The sequence below is a fragment of the Carettochelys insculpta genome, chromosome 26 (genome assembly GCF_033958435.1).
Source record: "Carettochelys insculpta isolate YL-2023 chromosome 26, ASM3395843v1, whole genome shotgun sequence".
In the NCBI taxonomy this organism is placed as follows: Eukaryota; Metazoa; Chordata; order Testudines; family Carettochelyidae; genus Carettochelys; species Carettochelys insculpta.
This window is the reverse complement of record NC_134162.1, coordinates 8,468,590-8,487,405: the sequence shown is the minus strand read 5'-3', so window position 1 is coordinate 8,487,405 and position 18,816 is coordinate 8,468,590. Positions and strand designations below refer to the sequence as shown.

The 18,816-nt window shown below is 51.8% G+C and overlaps 1 protein-coding gene across 2 annotated transcripts; it reads right to left on the bottom strand.

The window, feature by feature from the left end:
- Positions 1 to 519: 519 nt before the first annotated feature.
- Positions 520 to 18,117, bottom strand: PRICKLE4 (prickle planar cell polarity protein 4). Of its 2 annotated transcripts, XM_074977681.1 has the most exons (8): positions 16,554 to 18,117; positions 8,153 to 8,320; positions 5,988 to 6,095; positions 5,110 to 5,238; positions 4,585 to 4,788; positions 3,779 to 3,965; positions 3,226 to 3,564; positions 521 to 2,170 (listed from the first exon to the last, which is right to left on the bottom strand). In XM_074977681.1, exons 1-8 carry the CDS (start codon positions 16,764 to 16,766, stop codon positions 1,683 to 1,685), a joined length of 1,836 nt encoding a protein of 611 aa, XP_074833782.1. In that variant the 5' UTR covers positions 16,767 to 18,117; the 3' UTR covers positions 521 to 1,682. The 2 variants fall into 2 exon arrangements, with proteins under 2 accessions (XP_074833783.1, XP_074833782.1); XM_074977682.1 differs by lacking the exon at positions 5,110 to 5,238 and having other exon boundaries at positions 520 to 2,170.
- Between the last annotated feature and the right edge of the window lie 699 nt (positions 18,118 to 18,816).

Genomic DNA, 18,816 nt, shown 5'->3' with positions numbered 1-18,816 from the left:
GAATTTTCCACCTAAATGGGAGCTGGACTCTGGAAAAACAGCCCTCCGCCAGCATAACCCTCAGTCCCACAGCAGCCCTATGGAATCTGGCAGCCCTGCTTCCCTGGGGTGGCAGTCCTGGGCTGCTCACCCCCCTGTGCTGCTCTGCCTTGTCCCTGCCCTGGGCCCCTGCTGTCAGTCCTTCGACCTCCCCCCTCCCTCCTGTTTAACTGCTGCGCTGTGTCCTGCCAGCATATTCCACCCCAGCGGATTCGGTCTGGTGCGAGCCTAAAACATAGGCTGGCCTAACCTGCTGCGTAGATGGAAGCAGGTCACCGGAAGGAGCCTCCCATTGACGTAGTTGCTGCCTCTCTGGGAAATGCATGACCTAAACCGCTGGAAACAATTCCCTTCCATGGATGTGGGCAGCATCAGTGCTGCAGGGCCATAGTACTGCCAGTACTGCAGCCTGGTGTGGATGTGCCCTGAGGGGAAGGAGTTCGCCCAGGACCAGCTGCTTGCTTGCTTGCTTTGCTCTGTAGTGCAGTGAGGCTCTCTCCTCCCCTGGGGTGCAGTTGGGTGGGACCTGCTTCACATACCTGCACAGCGATCCCTTTCAGGCCCACGTGGAGCTTTATTGGGGAAGCTTAGGAACCAATCTCTGGCAGATTCACGCTCCAGCCCTCACTGCCCTTGGCCCTTTAGGAGTTTGGTTCTGGGGTTTCTGAACCCTCCTTCTCTCTCAAGTCTGGTAGTCGTCCTTGGCAGCCTTCTCCGTGGGTTGGCAAGCTGTGCCTGAGCTGAAAGGTCCTGGGTCCATCTTTGCAAAGTCCTAGTGGGATGGGGAAAGGGCCCATGCTGCCCCCAAATGCGCACCCCTTTCTGTACAGGCTGGGCTGTCTCTGGAGGTTTTGGTGTCTGCCCCCCAGTGAGTGGGGGGGCGCTCAGGGCCGCCTACGGCAGAGGATGGCACAGAAGCAGAGCAGGAAGGTAGCAGCGTTGGGCCCACCCCTGCACTCACTGCTGGCTCAGCTCCCCTAGCTCCCTGCCGTGTGGTATGGGGAGGGGAGTGGGCAAGGGGTGGCACCGCCCCCCTGCACTCACGTCCATGGGAAGTGCTTGGGGAGGCAGGGCAGGGCCATACCCCCGCCTGCGTCCTGCCCTTCTGAGCCCACCAGTGCATGTGAAAACCTGGGCGGGGCCGAGAGCCAGATGGCAGGAACAGACACCCCCTGTGCAGACCCCCCCCGCATTAGCCTTTCACAGGAGAACGGCCTCTGGGGAGCCAGCAGCCCGGCCGCTCCCTCCTCTCCTTGGTAAGAGGGATGAGAGTTCCCCCCAGCCTGTGCCTTCCCTTGCCCGCGTGCTGGAGCTATCCCCACTTGGGGGCTGCTGGAGGGAGCGCGGCTGGTACCACTGCCGCATGCCTCCCCCTCCAGCTGCTAACGAAGGGCCCCAGAGGCTCCTCTCTGCCAGTGCCGGGCTGGTTCCTGGCCCATCTGTAAATGCAAGGGAGCCAAGGGCTGGGGCTGAGGCCTCCCCATCACGGGCCATCCCCCCACTTGCTGCCAGGAGTCTGCTGCTGCTGTCCTGTGCGCCAGGGTTGGCTGTCTGGCACCAGACAAGATCTTCCTGCTGCCTGCCCGCTTCTGGCCCCTCCATGCTGTATGGAAGCCCCAGCGCTCTGCCCAGCCTCCCCAGCGCTAGGAAATGCTGCAGTGCTTGCTGCTTCCTCGCAGCCTGGCTCTCCTCCCGACTGCACTGCCAGGGAGGGCCGGGCAGGCTGCCCCAACCCGTGGGATCGGCCTCCCCAAGAAGAAACCCTCCTGCTCCGAGTCAGAGTCCGAGGAGGAAGAGCAGGTCGGGCACCAGCAATCTCCTTCCTCCGTGCCATCCGGTGGGACCAGACGCTGTCGTGAGGCCGAACTGGGGTCGGGGGATGGACTGATTCTAAAGTGCTGGGCTCTGCCGCTCCCTGCGAGCTGGTCACCCCAGGGCCCAGAGCCCTCCTGAACCGGTTGGCTGGGCAGGGAGGCAGAGAATTGTTCCGGTCCCAAGGAAGCAGCAGCCACTTCTCCCAGTGCATGGGGGTAGGACGTTCCCTTGCTCCTCTCCTGGAAGGCTGCTCCATGGCCAGGCTGGCTTCCGAAGGCAGGGCACATGCAGGAGGGATGGGGGCAGTCATCCATCTCTGAAAGGGGACAGTGAGAAGGGAAAGGAGCTGAACATGTCCCTCTCCACCAGCATTCCCTGTAAGCTGAGCACTTGAGCAGCTGCTCACGGGAGAGGCAAATGTTGCCAGCTGATTAGCAGAGTGCCCACTGCCACCATCATGCGTTTCTACTGGTGGGGCACATCTGGTCATACCTCCGTGCATGTAAAATTTATTCCTCCCCACCCTGCTCCCCACACTTGATAACGCCTGTCACCCAGTTTCCACCTCAGTGTATACATGGAAGCCAATGGGACAGCATCAATCAGGGCAGAATTTTTCCCACCCTACATCTTACCCCATCACAGCAGTGGTTGCTGGAGATGATCAAAGAACACTTGAACTAGACAGGGCCTTGAGAGGTCATCAAGTCCAGTTCCCTGCCCTCACGGCAGGGCCAAGCATCATCTATATCTACAGCTGTTTATCTGACCTGCCCTTAAATATCTTCAATGATGGAGATTCTACCACCACCCTAGGCAATTTATTCCAGGGCTTAACCACTGACAGGAAATTTTTCCTAATGTCCAACCTCAGCCTCCCTTGCTGCAGTTGAAGCCCATTGCTGCTTGTCCTGTCCTCAGAGGCCAAGGAGAACAACTTTTCTCCCTCCTCCCTGTAACCCTCTTGCAGGTACTTGTAAACCGCTATCGCATCCTTCTCTTTTCTAAACTAAACAAACCCAATTCTTCAGTCTTCCCTCTCAGCCCGTTCTCTAGACCTTTCATCATTCTTCTTCCTCTTCTCTGGACCTCTCCAATATGAGGCCCGATACGCTAGTCTGTCATGTAGAGACCATGGGCCCAATTTGGATCTGCTGACCAGCTAGCCAGCCCAGTGACATGACTGGGGGTACAGTCGAAGGCTCTTGCCAGCCCTGGAATTACATGTTGGCTGGAGGCCATGCCCTGCTCTCTGGCTGCTAAGGGAAGTGTCTGTGAATTCACTGTCCTGATGGTCCTGGTTCAAAGTTCTCCTTGCCCCAGATTCTCCCCCCACCCCTGGTTTTCAAAGTGAATTGGCTGTGATTGTACCATGCGCCTCTGCATTCTGTTTTCTGGAATTGCCACCCATGGCTGGAGCTGGAGGGGAGCCCCCAGGCCTGGGGGTGTTCCTGCTGCCCTCGCTGCTGGCCCTGGAGACAGGTGTGGAGTCGGGAGATGGAGCCGAGACAAAGGCGGAGTCAGAGGAGTCGGAGGCTGTGGAGGACACTGCCGCCTTCTCCAAATGGCAGGCCTCAGAGCAGAAGAGGAGGCCGTGGTGGGATGTGACGGGCTGTCCTAGCAGCGCTTTCCGGCACAGGCTGCAGCAGAAGCAAGAGGCCCGGGCGTGCCAGTGCCGGCCTTGGTGAGTGGCCTGTTCACTGTCGACACCTGAGGGGACAGCACAGTGAGCGAGAGGCGGCTTCCACACAGCTGTAAGGAGGCGACCCTCCTCCTTCCCCTGTGAGGGCGTGATGGGGCCACCCCATGCCCACGGCTCCTTCATTCTAACCCTCTGCCCTGGAACTCTGGCTGTCCTGAGCCCCTGCCGATGGCTGGCACAACTGCTGAGCTCCGAACCAGGCCAGGCTTGCCTGCTACCTACCAATGAGCTCGCCACAGGCCTGGCACAGCTCCGCGTAGAGGCCTTCGAAGCAGCTGCAGCAGCAGGGCCTGCCACCCTTCATGACGTACCTCTGCCCCCCCAGAGGCAGGTCGCACTCCAGGCAGCAGAAGTGCTCCGTGTGCCAGCATCTGGCTTCGGCCTCTGTGCACTGCTCTGTGAAGATCAGCTGGTGGGAAAAGGCACAAGGGAGATCTCAGCCAGGCAGCAAAGGTGGAGACAGAACCCCCAAGCGTGGAGCATTTGGATCTGGGTGGGTTCCCTGAAAGCTGCCCACTGGCGCAGCTACTCAGGATAGAGTCAGATGCCACCTAGCTGCTTAGCAGAACACCCTCAGCGAGGTGTTTTGTTCCTCCTGGGGGTGCACATTCCCACACAACGGTGCACATAAAATTCATTCCACACAGATGGAAAAGATTAGCAGGCGCGCTGGTTATAACCACTCCCCTGCCAGTTTTGAGGGGACGTGAGCATAGTTCTGACGCAGAGATGGGAGTGACCCAACCTCATGCTTCAGGGCGAAAGTTACTGCGGGGTCAAGAAGGACCTCCTGATGCCTGCATACCCAGCAGGGACGGCACTGTACAACTGGGCGTCTTCAGCTCCCTTTAAGCACTGCCTGCCAGAGCCAGGAGACGGGTAGATGGGCCAAGGGGCTGGGGTTGTAAGGCAGGGATATCGGACTAAGGGGTGCCAAGGCTTAGTGGAGCATAGCAGTTCCTGCAACACCACAGTGGGACGCTACATACACAGCACCCTGGTGCCGGTATGCTCCCTTGTGTGCCTACCTGATCGCACGAGGCACAGCGTGGCCAGAAGAGCTCCGCATGGTGCCGGCCGCAGTAGATCTTCCCGTCCTGGTGGAAGTAGATAAGGTCCACCAGAGGCTGGTGGCAGGAGTGGCAGACAAAGCAAGAGGGATGCCAGCAGGACCGATCCCCCAGCTGGGCTGCAAAAACCCCCAGGTCCCCTGTGTTCAGCCTCTTGCCGCACTGTGAAGCAAATGGATATCGTCAGCCCTGAGACTCATTGAGGGACCAGCGTTTCCTGTCAGCTGGCGCTTGGGCACCCAGGAGAAATTGGGGCACTGCCCAGCTGATTAGCAGGGCGCCCACAGCTGGCAGCCTGTGTTTCTACAGGTGGTGCACGTAACATTTATTCCACCCGTGGATGTAAAAAATTAGAGGGAACCCTGCCAGGGACCTGTGAGCTCGCCAGTCGATGGCCTTGACAGGGTGGGGAAAGGGCACAGCTGAAGGACCCCAGGCTTGACCTGGGAACAGGAGGTTGGAAAGGGCAAGACAACATCTTACCTTCTCACAAAGGCGGGCGGAGGGCACAAGACATGCAAATCCCTGCCCCAGGGACTGCTGCTGGCGATGGGCACTAAATGCTTGCAGTTGTCTCCTCTCCTCCTCCCCAAGGGCAGGGCAGTACCTGGCCTGGGAAGGAATCTGAAGGTGGTATCACAGCAGCAGGAGCACACGCTCATGTGCGTGTGTGTTTTTCACCCCTGCAACCCAGTGCTCAAATGCAGAAGGGTTGTTGTGACCATGGACGTTGCATCAGGACATAAGCACAAGCTCCAGGAGTTTGGTGTGCGGCTCGAGCCCACGTGGCTGATCAGAAAAAATAATAATTCAAGCCCAAGAAGGGCCGGCTGGCCAAGCAGGAGTGGAGAAACTCAGCTGAGCGGCGGAGCAATGCATCGCTCCCCGGAGGCGGGGAGCCACAGCGACTGCCTGCCGCTAGAGCCATCCCTGGCGGGAGCAGTCACACCACCAGCCACTGTGGGCTCACGGCCACATCGTACAGCCAGTGTGGAAGTAGGTGTCACTGGCTCCCTCTGCTTCCGAGATCCAGGGAGCTGAATCGCAGGAGCAGCGGCAGGCCAGGGATCAAAGGGCATTGGCAGGGCTGACTGTGGGCAATCCCAGGTATGGCACACGGGGGGAGGACTGCAAAGCAGGACTGAGGGGCATCCGTGCTGTCTTTGGAGCGGAAGGACTAGAGGAATGGGGCGCTCCAGGACAGAGGGACATGGGGAAGATATGGGGGTTCCCCCTAAGGCCGGCAAAGCAGAAGGTGATAAAACCTGCAAGTTATGGAAGAGAGAGACTGGGGAATGGTGGATATGTGAGCCCCAACCGGCATAAAGGATCCCTGTGGGAAATCCCACGGTCCTTCTTACATCGCAGTCCTGTGGGGGCAGCTGCTGAAGGAGAGATCTGACCCGGAGTCGTCTCTGGATGGCAGCAGGGACCGTGTCTGCTGACAGAGAGTGGAAGCACAAAGGTACCTGGAGAATTCACACAGACAAAGACGTGAAAATATTTCCCAGATGTCATTAATGACAAATCAAGGGTTCATAATTGGTCAATAATGGATACATTTAGGGAGAGATGTTCTTGTGAGTTTGGATTAACTCAGTAACAAGCTTCAGATAAATCAGCGGTGAGCAGACACATTGATTTAACAGTAAGGACAGAACAAATCCAGAGAGTCAGTTACCAAGAGCTGCAGATGGCTGCTGACAGCCTACATCCACTCCGCAGATGGTCTTATTTCCCCTACGATTTCTTAGGCTAGTTGTATCTTTACCTTTTACTGTTTCTCACACCAACCCTCACCCTTTCCTCCTTTTGGTATATATTTCTAGTAAGGTTATTTTCAAGTCCCCTGATCTTTTGCATCTTTCCAGCTGCCTCAACACAATATGATTAGAGATTGTTTGTTCCCTTCTTGGTGGCATTGTTGTGTTATACCTCTTAAATGTGTTTTGGGGTCACTGTTACTACACTATCTTTTGCAGCAATTTTCTAAAGCTAAGAATTCTAAGACTTTTCAAAATGTTAAAGTTCAAAATAGGCTATTTTGACATTTGGTGCTGTTGAAATAATGTGCTATTTCAAAGGATCCCTTACTCGTTCTGCAATGAGGACTACAGGGATGCCGAAATAGCACGCCTGTTTTATCAGAAAAATATTTTGAAATAACAAGCATGTTTCAAAGACACAGAGTAGCTATTTCGGGATACCAAGGTATACTGAAATGACTCTGCATGTAGAAGTAGCCACAAGAGTTACATCAGCTCATTTAGAGCAGTGTTTTTTAAACTTTTTGAGATGACGGAACACCAAACAATAATATTTTTAATTCGGAACACCTACGAACATTTTCTTAAAAAAAAAAAAAAATTGTCAGACCAAAACATAAAACAAAACAGCAACATACAACAAAACAAAATGAAGTCATTGAATCAGGTATCCTAGCAATGAAGAAGTAACATTGTATCAGGTTTTAATATCAACAAATATAGACCAGTCGAGCATTTTTCCCAACGCTCGTGGCACATCTGTCAGTTGTTTACAGAACACCAGTGTTCCAGGGACCATAGTTTAAGAAACACTGTTCTGGAGATTGCTTAGTTTTACAACAAGCTACATAAAAAGCACTAGCAAAATCAGCACAGACTACAATTGTGTGTGGAATAAATTTTTCTATGTGCACTGAGGCATGTGTGAATATGCACCATCAGGAGAAACTAAAACCTAGCTGTGGGCGCTCAGCTAATCTTCTGGGTGGCATCTGAATCTCTCCTGAGTGGCTGCACAAGTACTCAGCTTCCAGGAAACACTGCATGGGGCCTTTGCTCCGAAGCAAACCTGAGTTCTTTCATTGGCCCGCTTTAAGTGTCAGGTGAAAGGAGAATGCAGATGTGGGCATGGACCTGAACTGGGTCCCAGGTAACGGGAGTTAGATTGTCCCAGACTGTGCCTGCACGTTTTGTTTCATGTTAGCAGCCTGCTTGCTGGCGAAGCCTGGCCTGAAATAGACGCGTTGGCAGGGCTTTCTGGCATTGTGCCCCTCAGCATAATGTTGATAGCCTTGGATCAAAGCTGCTCCTTTGCACAAGCACCCCAGAAAGCCCAGCAAGGCTGTACCCCACTGCTGTAACGTTTGCCCTGCTCTGGCTTCTGCATGCCGTTCTCTGTGGGGTTATTCCAGGTAAGCCAGTTGAGTGATGGAATGGGAGGTTGCCACAGGCCTGGTTTCAGCCCTCTTGCCTGCCGTGGGGCGGAAGCCACTGCAGGGCTGACGCGGGAGTTGCAGGGGAGGCATGGCAGTGGCAGAGCTGATTAAGGGATAAGTGATGTGATGGCTCCCAGAAGCCTTGACAGCTGGGACAGGGAGGTGCACCAGAGAAGGGGGATGCTTTGCTGAAGGAGAAGCAGCAAAGTTGGCCTGATCCGCCCGTGCTCTGATGCTTGGGGAAAGTGTCTGCTATCATCTTGCAGGCATCCTGCAGAGGGCAAGCAGCAGCAGCTGCTGTGCCAAAGAAGGAATCCTTCCTACCTGTGCTGGGGCAGCGTCCACTGCAGCGGCTGGGTACTCTTCCAGGGCGCAGCCGGAGTCGCTGTCGGAGGAGGAGTTGGGGGGGACGCCAGCTGGTGGCCTGCTGCAGGAGGTGCGTCTCTCGGGGGCCATGCAAGGCTTGACAGAGACATCGGCAGGAAGAGAGACCTGCAATAAATCCAGCATGAGATTGGAAAGGGCTGTTAACAGGGCAGGCAGAATGTCCAGACAGGCAGGGCTTCTGTAGGCAGATGGGCACCATGGTGCAGGACCTTTCAGGTGGGACCTGACATTTCTTATGGTGCCTCTATCTAGATATGGCCCAGCTGGTCATACAAAAGCCATATGGAACCAGACCTCTTATGGTATCTGTCTGGAGCATTTACCTATATAGTGCCTGCATTCTTTTCTCATACAGGACCTGTATAGCATGTGGTAGCGTTGCAGCCCTATTCTGGTGGCTTCACCTACATGGAACACTTGAGTGCCTGTGTAGAGCCTATATAATGGGTGCTTACTGATGTATGGTTACTGCCTTACAGAAGCGACATGGAGCCTTTTGTGTATGCAGCCTTTACTCAGTAGGTAAGGAATGAGCAGTTTCATCCCAGAGGTAGCTGCATTTCAGTACCAGGCAAAGCAATGCTATAGGAATGGGAGGTTTTTTCCAACTGAAGGGAGGATTATTCAGAGACCTTGGAAAGTTAGCTGGAGATAACAGGAGCTCCTGGGCTCAAGTACTGACCCTGTAAAAGCAGAAGTTGCTTTGAAAAGCTGGGGGTGCGGAATGGCAGGTTGGATTCTGGGCTGAGCCAGGGCTGTTGTCCATAAGGAATTGAAAGCAAGCCAGGACACTTAGACCAACCCTGGGAGAGGCCCCTAAGGTAGGAGAGAACCTGAACTGGGTTTCTGTAACCTGCTGGAATGGACTCTGGCTCTGTAGCATGTCTGGCTCCCTTATCAATACCTCTCTGTATTAATCATAGGAGTGTGGACCACCTCCATATAACCTCTGTATTAAGTCTTTCCATATATAACCTTCATTTCCATATAGCTTTGTAATAAGTTATTTTATATAGAAGCTTTGTGTATACATATCTGTGCGTGCGCCCGTATTTACTTTGTATGAAGTGTTTTTCTAGACATGCATAGGAACCTGTATTGACATGGCTCCTTTTCATCCTGAGAGATGGTGGTTAGCAGCAGCATTGAGGCTCTATGGGCAGTGCTGGAATCTGCAGCTTCTCTCATGGCTTATCCGCCCAATGTTTGAGGTTAGTTATTAAGGACTGTCTCACATTTACATGCATTGCAGCTCTTGAATTCTTGAGTTTTTTACCGAATTGGAAAAAAATGGCTCTTCTTGCTGTTTTGCCGACCCCTGCCCTAGTTGGTGACAGCCCCTAATCACCCTGTGATTTCGAGTGCTGTTCCTGAGTGCAGCAGCCGGAAGCAGCTTTTGTCTGCCTATTCCAGTTCAGTGGGAAATGATTATTTTTCCCTGTGAGCACATCCCCCGCACCAGGGCCGTTATTAATCATCCTTTCCTCCAGTCACCTAACACAGCGGACACCGGGCAGCTTTCCTGGCTGTTGGTTACACTGTGGAAAGCAGTCCCACCTCTCTCTCTCACTCGCTCTCACTCTCTCTCTCTCTCTCTCTCTCTCTCTCACACGCACACAGAGAGAGAGAGAGAGAGAGAGAGAGAGAGAGAGAGAGAGAGAGCTCTGTTCCACTGCTGGCTTCCTTCCGCGCATCGGTTTCCAAAACAAAGCCGCAATGTCAGCGTGAGGGCTCATTCAACCCCTGCAGGGCCTTGGATGCCATCCCAGAGGCGGACACACTGTGGCTGGGTTTCCTGCCCTGGTGCTGAGACCTGGCAGTCTAGGGAGGAGGAAGAGCAGCCTGATGGGTTTGCAGTGACATACCTGTTCAGCAGCGCTGCCCAAGGGCAAGAGCTGAGGCATGTCCAAGCCCTCTGACATGGATTTCAGCACTGGGAGGTTGCAGGTCAGTCCTCAATCCACCCTGCATCAAGCCTGATGCCCCAGCGGAAGAGATTCCAGAGCTAGACAATAGTGTGAGTGGCCGTGAGAAATCTCATCCGAGTCAGTTTACTCACAAGGCTCAAGTCAGACAGAGCATCTGAGCTGTTGTAACGCAGGTTTTGGGCCAGTGCCTGGCATCGGATCCATCTTAACTCCCTCGGCCCATCAACCAGAGTCTCACAGTGTGGCTTACAAAGCCAGCACGCCCTGCTCCCAACCCCCACAAGCTGTGCTTGAATGGGATGGTCTGAGACAGTGTTTCTCAACTTTTTTTTATAATATACCCTCTTTTAAAAAAAAAAAAAAAATTAAGTACCCCCAGTACCTACAATTTTCAGACACACCATTTTTTTCCCTACCTTTGCAACATTTTGGTTTCAACAACTTAACTGTAACTGGTGGATTGGAAGAAATAGCCTATAGGCAATAAACTTGCCATCAGACTTAATGAATGTGCAAAAACCATAAATAAAAATATTAGATGACATAAGTCCAATTTTTTAAATTCATAAAACGGTTGAGAAGCACTGAATTAACATCCCCTCTGTAAGAGCCTGGCATAGCGCCGGGGGTACACATACCCCTGGTTGAGAACTGCTGGTCTGAGTGATGGACTTCCACAGCACACCATCAGCCCAACTCGGCTCTCCACGTGCAGCCTCTGCATTGGGCTTCTCTGTGCAGGACATTTCTAAGAAGCTAAGGCTCAGTCTGCCTGTGGAACTCCTTGCCAGGGGAATGCTGTGAAGGCCAGAATTATAACAGGGTTCAAAAGAGAATTAGCTTAGTTCATGGACAATAGATCTGTCAGTTATTAGCCAAGATGATCGGAGATGCGAAGTGCGAATCTCCATCCCTAGAGTTTTTGAGTCCCGGCTTGGCAAAGCCCTGGCTGGGATGATTTAGATGGGGTTGATCCTGCTTTGGGAAGGGACTGGACTTGGCAGCCTCCTGAGGTGCCTTCCAGCCCTAGGATTCTATGATCCCATGCTCTGGGCATCCTTCGTCTCCGACTGCTACAAGCCAGGAGCAGCCAATGGGATGGATCACTCAAAGAGGGCATTGGCCACTGTGGGAAGACAGGATAATGGTGTAGATGGGCCATCAGCATGAGCCAGTGTGGCTGTTCTTTTGTAACACCTGTTTGGCATCTGCCAGGTGCCCAGAGTACCCATTTGCAATGCTATTTCGGCTTGCTCCTCTGCCATACTATCCCATTGTACCATGTGCAACACTCTCCCTTCCACAGCACAGCTGCTACTCCTGCGTACATCACACTACAAGGTCTGTGTCTGCAACCCAATCCCCTCCCTGAATAACTTCACCTTTCTAAGGCACACAAGGTAGGAGCAGTCTTATACAGGTTGAACCTCTCTAATCTGGCACCCTCAGGATCTGACCAGTGCCAAACAACGGGAAGTCAATATTGTCTAGCGCATTACCAATACTGCCACTGCTTCCTGGGCTCTTAGGAGACACTTAGGGGTAAATTACAGCTGAAGAACAGCACAGAACACTGAGAGCCAGGACTGGCAGCTGGAAACAAACTTGATGGGACCACGGGAAACTTGCGTTTGACAACCTCCATGATAAGTGGTCATCTGGTTAACTAAAATCATGCCACACTATGTTGCTGGACAAGAGCGTGCCAAATTAGAGAGGATCAACCTGCAGCAGGTACATAAAAGACACGTGAAAGGGATCCCCCCCCCCATCCCTTTTATGACAACCATTCGGCACAGGGAATGCTTATAGCAAAGCAAGCATTGTACAGACAGCTTGAGGGGTGCATGGGAACTTTGAAATTGAGCCACGGGCCGCAGCTTGTTGGAATTCTTAGTTTTAATAAGTTCCTGGCTCTTTTTCTGAGTCTCCTCCACACGCCTCCTGCTCCTCCAAGGTAATTATCACCAGGAGCTTAGGTTTCTCTGGAGAGCACCTGGGTCAATGATTAACTTAGCAGATTGGTTGGTGAACGGGAGGAAAAAGCAAAAGGAGGGACTGCCTTGTTCCCAGCGCCCTGCTCCCACGCACGCAGCAGCACCCAGGGAGACAGGTTGATTGCCGATATAGGATGAGGGATGAGAGATCGGTAGTACCAGCTGGGGAAAAAAAAGGGGGCAAAGAGATGAACTTGCCAGGCTGACCTCCGCATCTAGTGGACCCATCACCAACTGGCTGACTTGGCATTGCTATGGGATGGTGCTGATGGTGCAATGATTTGCTCCTCAGACCTCCATCTCCAGTGCATGGCCCTCAGAGGCCAGGAGCCTCTGGTGATGCCACACCAGTTTCCAGGGGTCTGGGCTGTCCATCAGAGATATGCCCTCCAGGCAGACTCAGCAGAAAGGCCAAGGAGGGATGGGCTAGGGAGGTTGAAGTCCCCTCTTCCTCCAGGTCAAGGGTGACAACAACATAAGGGAGCTGGCATTGAGGCCACAGAGACTTTGACCTTCACAGCTATAGGCTAAATGGTGCTTTGAGACAAGTAACAGTGGTGACCCTAGCTGGAGTAAGGTGGTCAGGGAGGATTAGGCTGGAGATTAACCCAGCCCCTGCAGTCCAACCCTGTGTCTGGGTTTTATGTGACTAATCAGTCTGGCCAGTTTCCATCTGGGTTGTGGACAATGCCTAGCAGTTAGCAGGGAATGACAATAGCTAGCACCTCCCGAGGTGAAGCTGGGGAGCTCTGAGAGGTTTACCTCCTTTTTCTCTGCAGAACTCTTCAGCTCTTTCCTCTTCCTCAGTTTGTTGGCTCAGCCTTTCCTTCCCCATGTCCTTTTCTCTCCCCCACCCTGACCCCTGCCCTGCACCAAAGGCAGCCCCATTAATCACTGGCCTGGCCCTTCGCTCATGCATGTGAAAGAGGATTTAATGACCTTGCCTGGCTCACCCCCTGGTGCAGCTGTCGTTCTCTTTCCTAAGAGGCTTATTCCTTTGCAGGCCGGTGGGAAAAAAAAAAAAGCCTTTCAAACCAACAGGAAAGATGGAGGCCTTTGCTCCCCAGGTAGGACTTGAATCCATAATCTCTAGTTTAGGGGACTAATGACTGGTCCATTAGGCCAGCACTCGGCAACCTTTCCAAGGCGGAGTGCCACAATTTGACCTCTGTGTAGGGTCCGAGTGCTGGTGACACTTTTTAAAGTCACAAATAGTCCTACATACAGCAGCATTATTCACAAATAAAGATTCAGAGCTTTACCGTTTAGATAGTGGTTGGTAGCATCGGCTGGTCATTTGTTTATCCACAAGCTTCTGGCTGCATGGGGGAGGAGAGGTAGGGCTGAGCTCTCGCCTTGCATGCTGATGAAAATTGGTTCATGTGCCACTCTTGGCGTGCATGCCAGGGGTTGCCGACCCCTGCACTAGCCTGTCATCGATAGAGGAGCTGGGCAGCACATGGGATCCTTGAGGCGAATACGATGGATATCTGTGTGTGCGTGTGCACACCCACCCCAGTCTTTCATTTTCTCTCTTTCCCCTCTGCCTGCTCACTAGGATGTTTAAACAGCTACGTCTCCAGTCCAGAGATGCTGCAAAAGCAGAGGCAGCTCCACCATCAGGCACATGGGCTGCTCTTAGTACATGGAACCCAAAACAATGAAGCTGGCCTCCTAAGGTCTGGTCCTGGCACTGACCTGCTCTGGGAACGCTACTTCCTCTGTGGGAGTTTGTTTTCCTAGCTGTAATATGGGAACTGCAGTTATGTGAACTTTACGAACCACTGCGACGTCCTCAGACGAAAGGCACAAAATGAATGTGAGTCTCTTGCTTTCCTACATTAACTCCCCAATGGCTGCTCATGCTACCTTCCAGCTCTCTTATGCCAACCTCATAATGTTAAATGTCAACTGTCTTGGGTCCAAATGTACTTTAAGACTAAAGCGGTCAGGAATAACCTTCATCTTTCACCAGGCTCTTCCTCTGAAAGCCCTTCATTTTCAGTTTTGATTTTATTTATTTTTAACCTGGGACTTTATCAGTGTTTATTATCACCAGAGCATAAAGCAGATGCAAAGGAGTGCAAAAGAATTCTTAATTTTTCTGGGTAAACATCAAGGTTTATTTTGGTGGACAGAAAGATGGGCAGGGGAAGGACTGAGTAAATTAATGCATTGAATTCCATTTAGCAATGTGATTTGCTGCAGAACTAAAAACAGGATGCCACTGCTGCATTTAAGAAAAACAATCTACCTAATCCCCAAATAAAACTTTTCATTTGCATAAACATGTTGTAGGCTGAGACAAGATAGCCTATAAAGATTTACATTTAATAGTTGGGCTACAGCACCTAAACTTCATCCTTTTCATCTTTTTTTCCTTAACCTTTTGAATACTTCCTGGTGTTCTGATATGGATTTTTGTTTTCTTCTCCTTTTAGTGGGTCAGATCTTTAAACCGTTATCAAACTTGAAATGTGTACGTGCTGGGCATGAGATCAATTGGATAGGCACACACTTCAGAGTTTGCCTTTGTACTTGTTTGTTTATTGTATGTATCTTTTAGATGCCTTACTTCAAGAGGCAGCCTGGCATAGACACAGACGAATGCGTTTTCATAACACGTCTCTTGCCATGTAGTGTATTTTCCTAATAAAACAAGGATTTGCATTTGACTGATGGAAAAGTAGGGAGTAAATCAGGATAAATAAATAAATAAATTAAATAAATAGAAAGAATAAGCCAGGTTGGCAGCCCTAAATCCACTGCAAAGGGGAAGCAGGGGTCAGCTAACTCTGGTCAGAAAAATTCAAATGAATTTTTTTTTTTTTTTTTAAAAATCAGCTTTTGCTGTTTCATCAAAAGGTTCCATGGATGCAGAAAAATTTCCACTGAGTTTTGACACATGCCTGCTTCCTCATCTGGCTTTTTGGCAGCCTGCCTCAGAGGCAGAGCAGGGTTGCTAGGGCAGCCCACCAGGCAGATTTCTTGGAGTCATTTCAAGCCTGGCAGCTCTGCGTGCCACTTGGTCAGGAGTCAGCAACCAAAACAGCAAGAAGAGCTATTTTTTCCCAATTTGGTAAAAAACTCAATAATTCAAGAGCTGCAATGCAGGTGAATATGAGACAGTCCTCAATAAATAACATCAGACGGTGCTTTCTGTAACCCCTCTTTTCAAAACAGCGCGCACACAATGATTTGTAATGTGATATGAGTTTGCTGCAGGACAAACTGTTTACATATTCTATTTCCTCACACTTTACATGTGTGTTTGTACCACCGGCTTCCTGACTTTCACCCCCAAACCTTCTCTCTCTGGAGGATGCTAGGGGGAATTTGCCAACACTTTGAGATCACACATCATTTGCTATTAGGTAGGAGCTGTTCATTGTTGGGCTTTTAGATGTGTACTGTTTATTGAAAATAACCAGGAGGGTTTCTGGTTTTTTAAACTTTACAATGTTAGCGGTGGAAGCCACTAAGAAATCCTGAAAGACCTTCATGCAGCTCCAGAGCTGCAGGTTGTAGACCCTGCATGAGGTGATCAGCAGTGGAGGCTGGAGAGCAAAGCTCCAGGACAGCCCACCAGGTAGAATATTGGGTGGAATATTTCCAGATTTTGCTTTTATTCGTCATGAAAACCAAAATACTAAAAATATCAAAATCCCCTGCGAGGGGCAGAGAGAGAGAGGCCTTCCCCACATCACTCTCACACACAGGGCTAGCTTCTCCTTCCACCTCGCCACCACAATGAAGGAGGAGCTATTTGAAGCGCTCAGCACCCAGGGACCAACTCTTCGCATTGTGACAAGTACAATCAGATGCGCTCAGTGGGCTGGGCTCTTTTGAAGAACTAATCCTGCCTGCCTGGGAGCTTGGCCCCTTGGAACTACACAGATCTGAACTCTATCCAGCACCTGGCCCCCAGCGGGGAAGCGGTGTTTGTCCGCCAGGGCCCTTTCTGCCCTCGGCCCACTTGTGGGCTAGGGGCTATAATTTATGCCAACTAAGCAGCTGGGCCACCCAGTTCCCATTTTATCTGAGCAGGGGCGGCCCCTTTCCAGGCCGGATTCCCGAGGGTTTGTTCCCTGGGACCCTCTTCAACTTCCCCTGTACTGCACACCTCAGTGCTCCTTGTCAGGGTCCGGGAACCCCCTTCCCCAGCTCTCTTCCTCTCCCCCTGCCAGTGTGGCCACTCTGCCCTGGCAGGGAGCGGGGAGCCACCTCTGCTCTGGGCTATTGCCTTCCCCCTGCCCTGGCCCGCTGCTGCGGGAGCAGGTCCATAGAAGCAGACACTCCCCAGGCCTGATGCGGCTCCCGTCCCCTCCAGGGTCCAGCGTCGCTCCCAGTCCCCTTTCCCGACGAGCCTGCCCCCCCCTGCGGAGTCTCTCGGCCCCGCGATGGCTCACAAACCTGCGGCTGCCCGAGCCCCCTCCTTCCAGCGCCGGGCTGCCGGTCCGCTTCTTCTCCTCGGGGCGGCGCAGGGGCCACGACAAAGCTGCTAACGTCGGGCTGGCCCCGTGCTCGGGGCTGGCCGGCCACCCCGGTCTCCACCTGTTGCAAAGGGCGCAGGCCGGGCCGGGGCTGAGCCGCGGGGAGCTGCTCAGCAAAGCGAAAGGGAAACATCCAGGGGGGTTCCCCCGCCTCGAAAGCCGCCTGCCCAGGAAGCGGCCGCTGCGGCAGTGCTAACTGCGGGGCTTTTCACCGAAGGCGACAGAGGCGGCCAATGGCAGCGGGCCGGGCGGGGAAGGCGGAGAGGCGGCTGCTGTTAACCCTGCAGGGGAAAGAGCTCGGCTCTCGCTTCGCGTTTGCTGCCCTGTTCCCCGCACTGCACTGGTTTGCTGCGCTGATTGTTATGCCAAATTCAGCCCGGGCGTCGGGGAAGAAGGTGAAGATCTGAGCCCCCTTTTGGAGCTGGGGAAACCGAGGCCCAGGGCAGGACTTCGCTAGCACTCGTTTCTGCCAGGGTGCCTAAAGTAATGGCTAGGCAGCCGGTGAGCCCTGACTGCTAAGCACATTGGCTGTAAGTGTCTCACTGGTGCCGTCCCCTCGCCTCTGATTGCTGTGGCACTTTGTCCTCCTGGCTTATGTTTACATGGGAAGTGCTTTGAGGCACAGCTTGTATTATTGGATTTTACAGCACCTAGCATAAGGGCTGGGCTTCTATGAACTCTGGCAACACCAAAAAGTAAAATGATGGGCGGGACTGTGAAGTGACTTGACCAGGGTCAAACAGCCAGTCAGTAGCAGAGGTGGGAGGAGCTCCTCCTCCTCCTCCTCCCATTGTGCCCTTTATGTATCACCATATCTGTTCAATAGCATTTTATTTCCTCTATTGTCCACCTGTCCAAAGCCACAACCAGGGACCTCTATCAGTCTCTATACATGTATAAAAGAATAATACCCCCCCTCAGCTCATCCAGGCAGGCTTTCTAACAGGAGTTCCAAGCCAGGCACATTCAGCTAGACCAGCTCTAAAGGGAACCTGTAAAGAAATTGTTCTAAACAACTTGTACTCAGTGAAAGTTAACATACTGTGTTTGGGTTTGGTGTCAGCGTTATCTTGACTGCTTGCTCTTACGGACTTTGTCCCATTGAGTTGCTGGGCCTTTCTTTACTTTATCTGTGTATTTTCCACTCAGTCTGTAATACCCCTGCCTCCTCTATGTCCTTGTCCACTCACTCGCTGCCATTCGTGTCTGTTCACCCAGAAAGGGAAACATTTCAGTCACATCTAAGCTTACACCAAGACCAGATCTTGCAGCACAACTATGTTTTATGTTAGCTGAGGCTACCCAGAAAAGATGCAAATACTGTCCAGCTGATTAGCAGAGTACCCACAGCTGGCAGCATGCTTTTATACTGATGGTGCACATCTGCACGTCTCTGTGCACATAACAAAATTTATACCACACACACAAATTCTGCATAATGATAGCTCGAAAGGTTCTACCCCAGCTAGACAGAACCAGGCTGTGTTCTAAGCATGTTAAGAGAACTGCTATAACCCTGAAAATAAAATGATTTTAATCAACCCTTTCTTAGTGCTGTGCTCTTTATTATTTGTACTTCAGCAGAGCTTGGAGGCTTCAGGAGCAACTGGGTCTCTGTTGGATTAAATGCTATACAAACACAAAAGACAGTTCCTACCTATTGCATTTTACAGCCTAAGAGACAAAACAGAAATTGCTAAGTAATTTGTCAGATGCACAGACCTAATAAGTAATGCCTTCCTCCTTTCCCACTTGGAAGGCAGCCCCCTACCATTCTTGTAGCATGTCCTGAACTACATGAGCTGATTTGCAGATTTGTTGTTTCTGTTTATGTAGTGCTCCTGCTTTCAGACAGACCGGTCCACAAGGCTGTATTTCACTGTGGGATCAAAAGCATGCCAGCCACAGGCACTTCTGATCACTGTTGTTGCCAGCAGTAGTCTCACCTTAGTTCCCCTGACTGGTGTGGATGTTTTGTTTGAGTCTTGTTCAAAACCCATTTAAAACATAAACCCACACAGTCTCTCAGCGGTCAGGATTAAATTCTTCTCCATTACACAGGCTGACTTCAGATGAGATTTTAACTCTGAAGTTATACACTAGGTTGGCAAAAACAATCATAACTTATTTCTGTCCGTAAGTCAGGGAACTCCTGTTAAATAGTTATCACCAGCATTATTAAT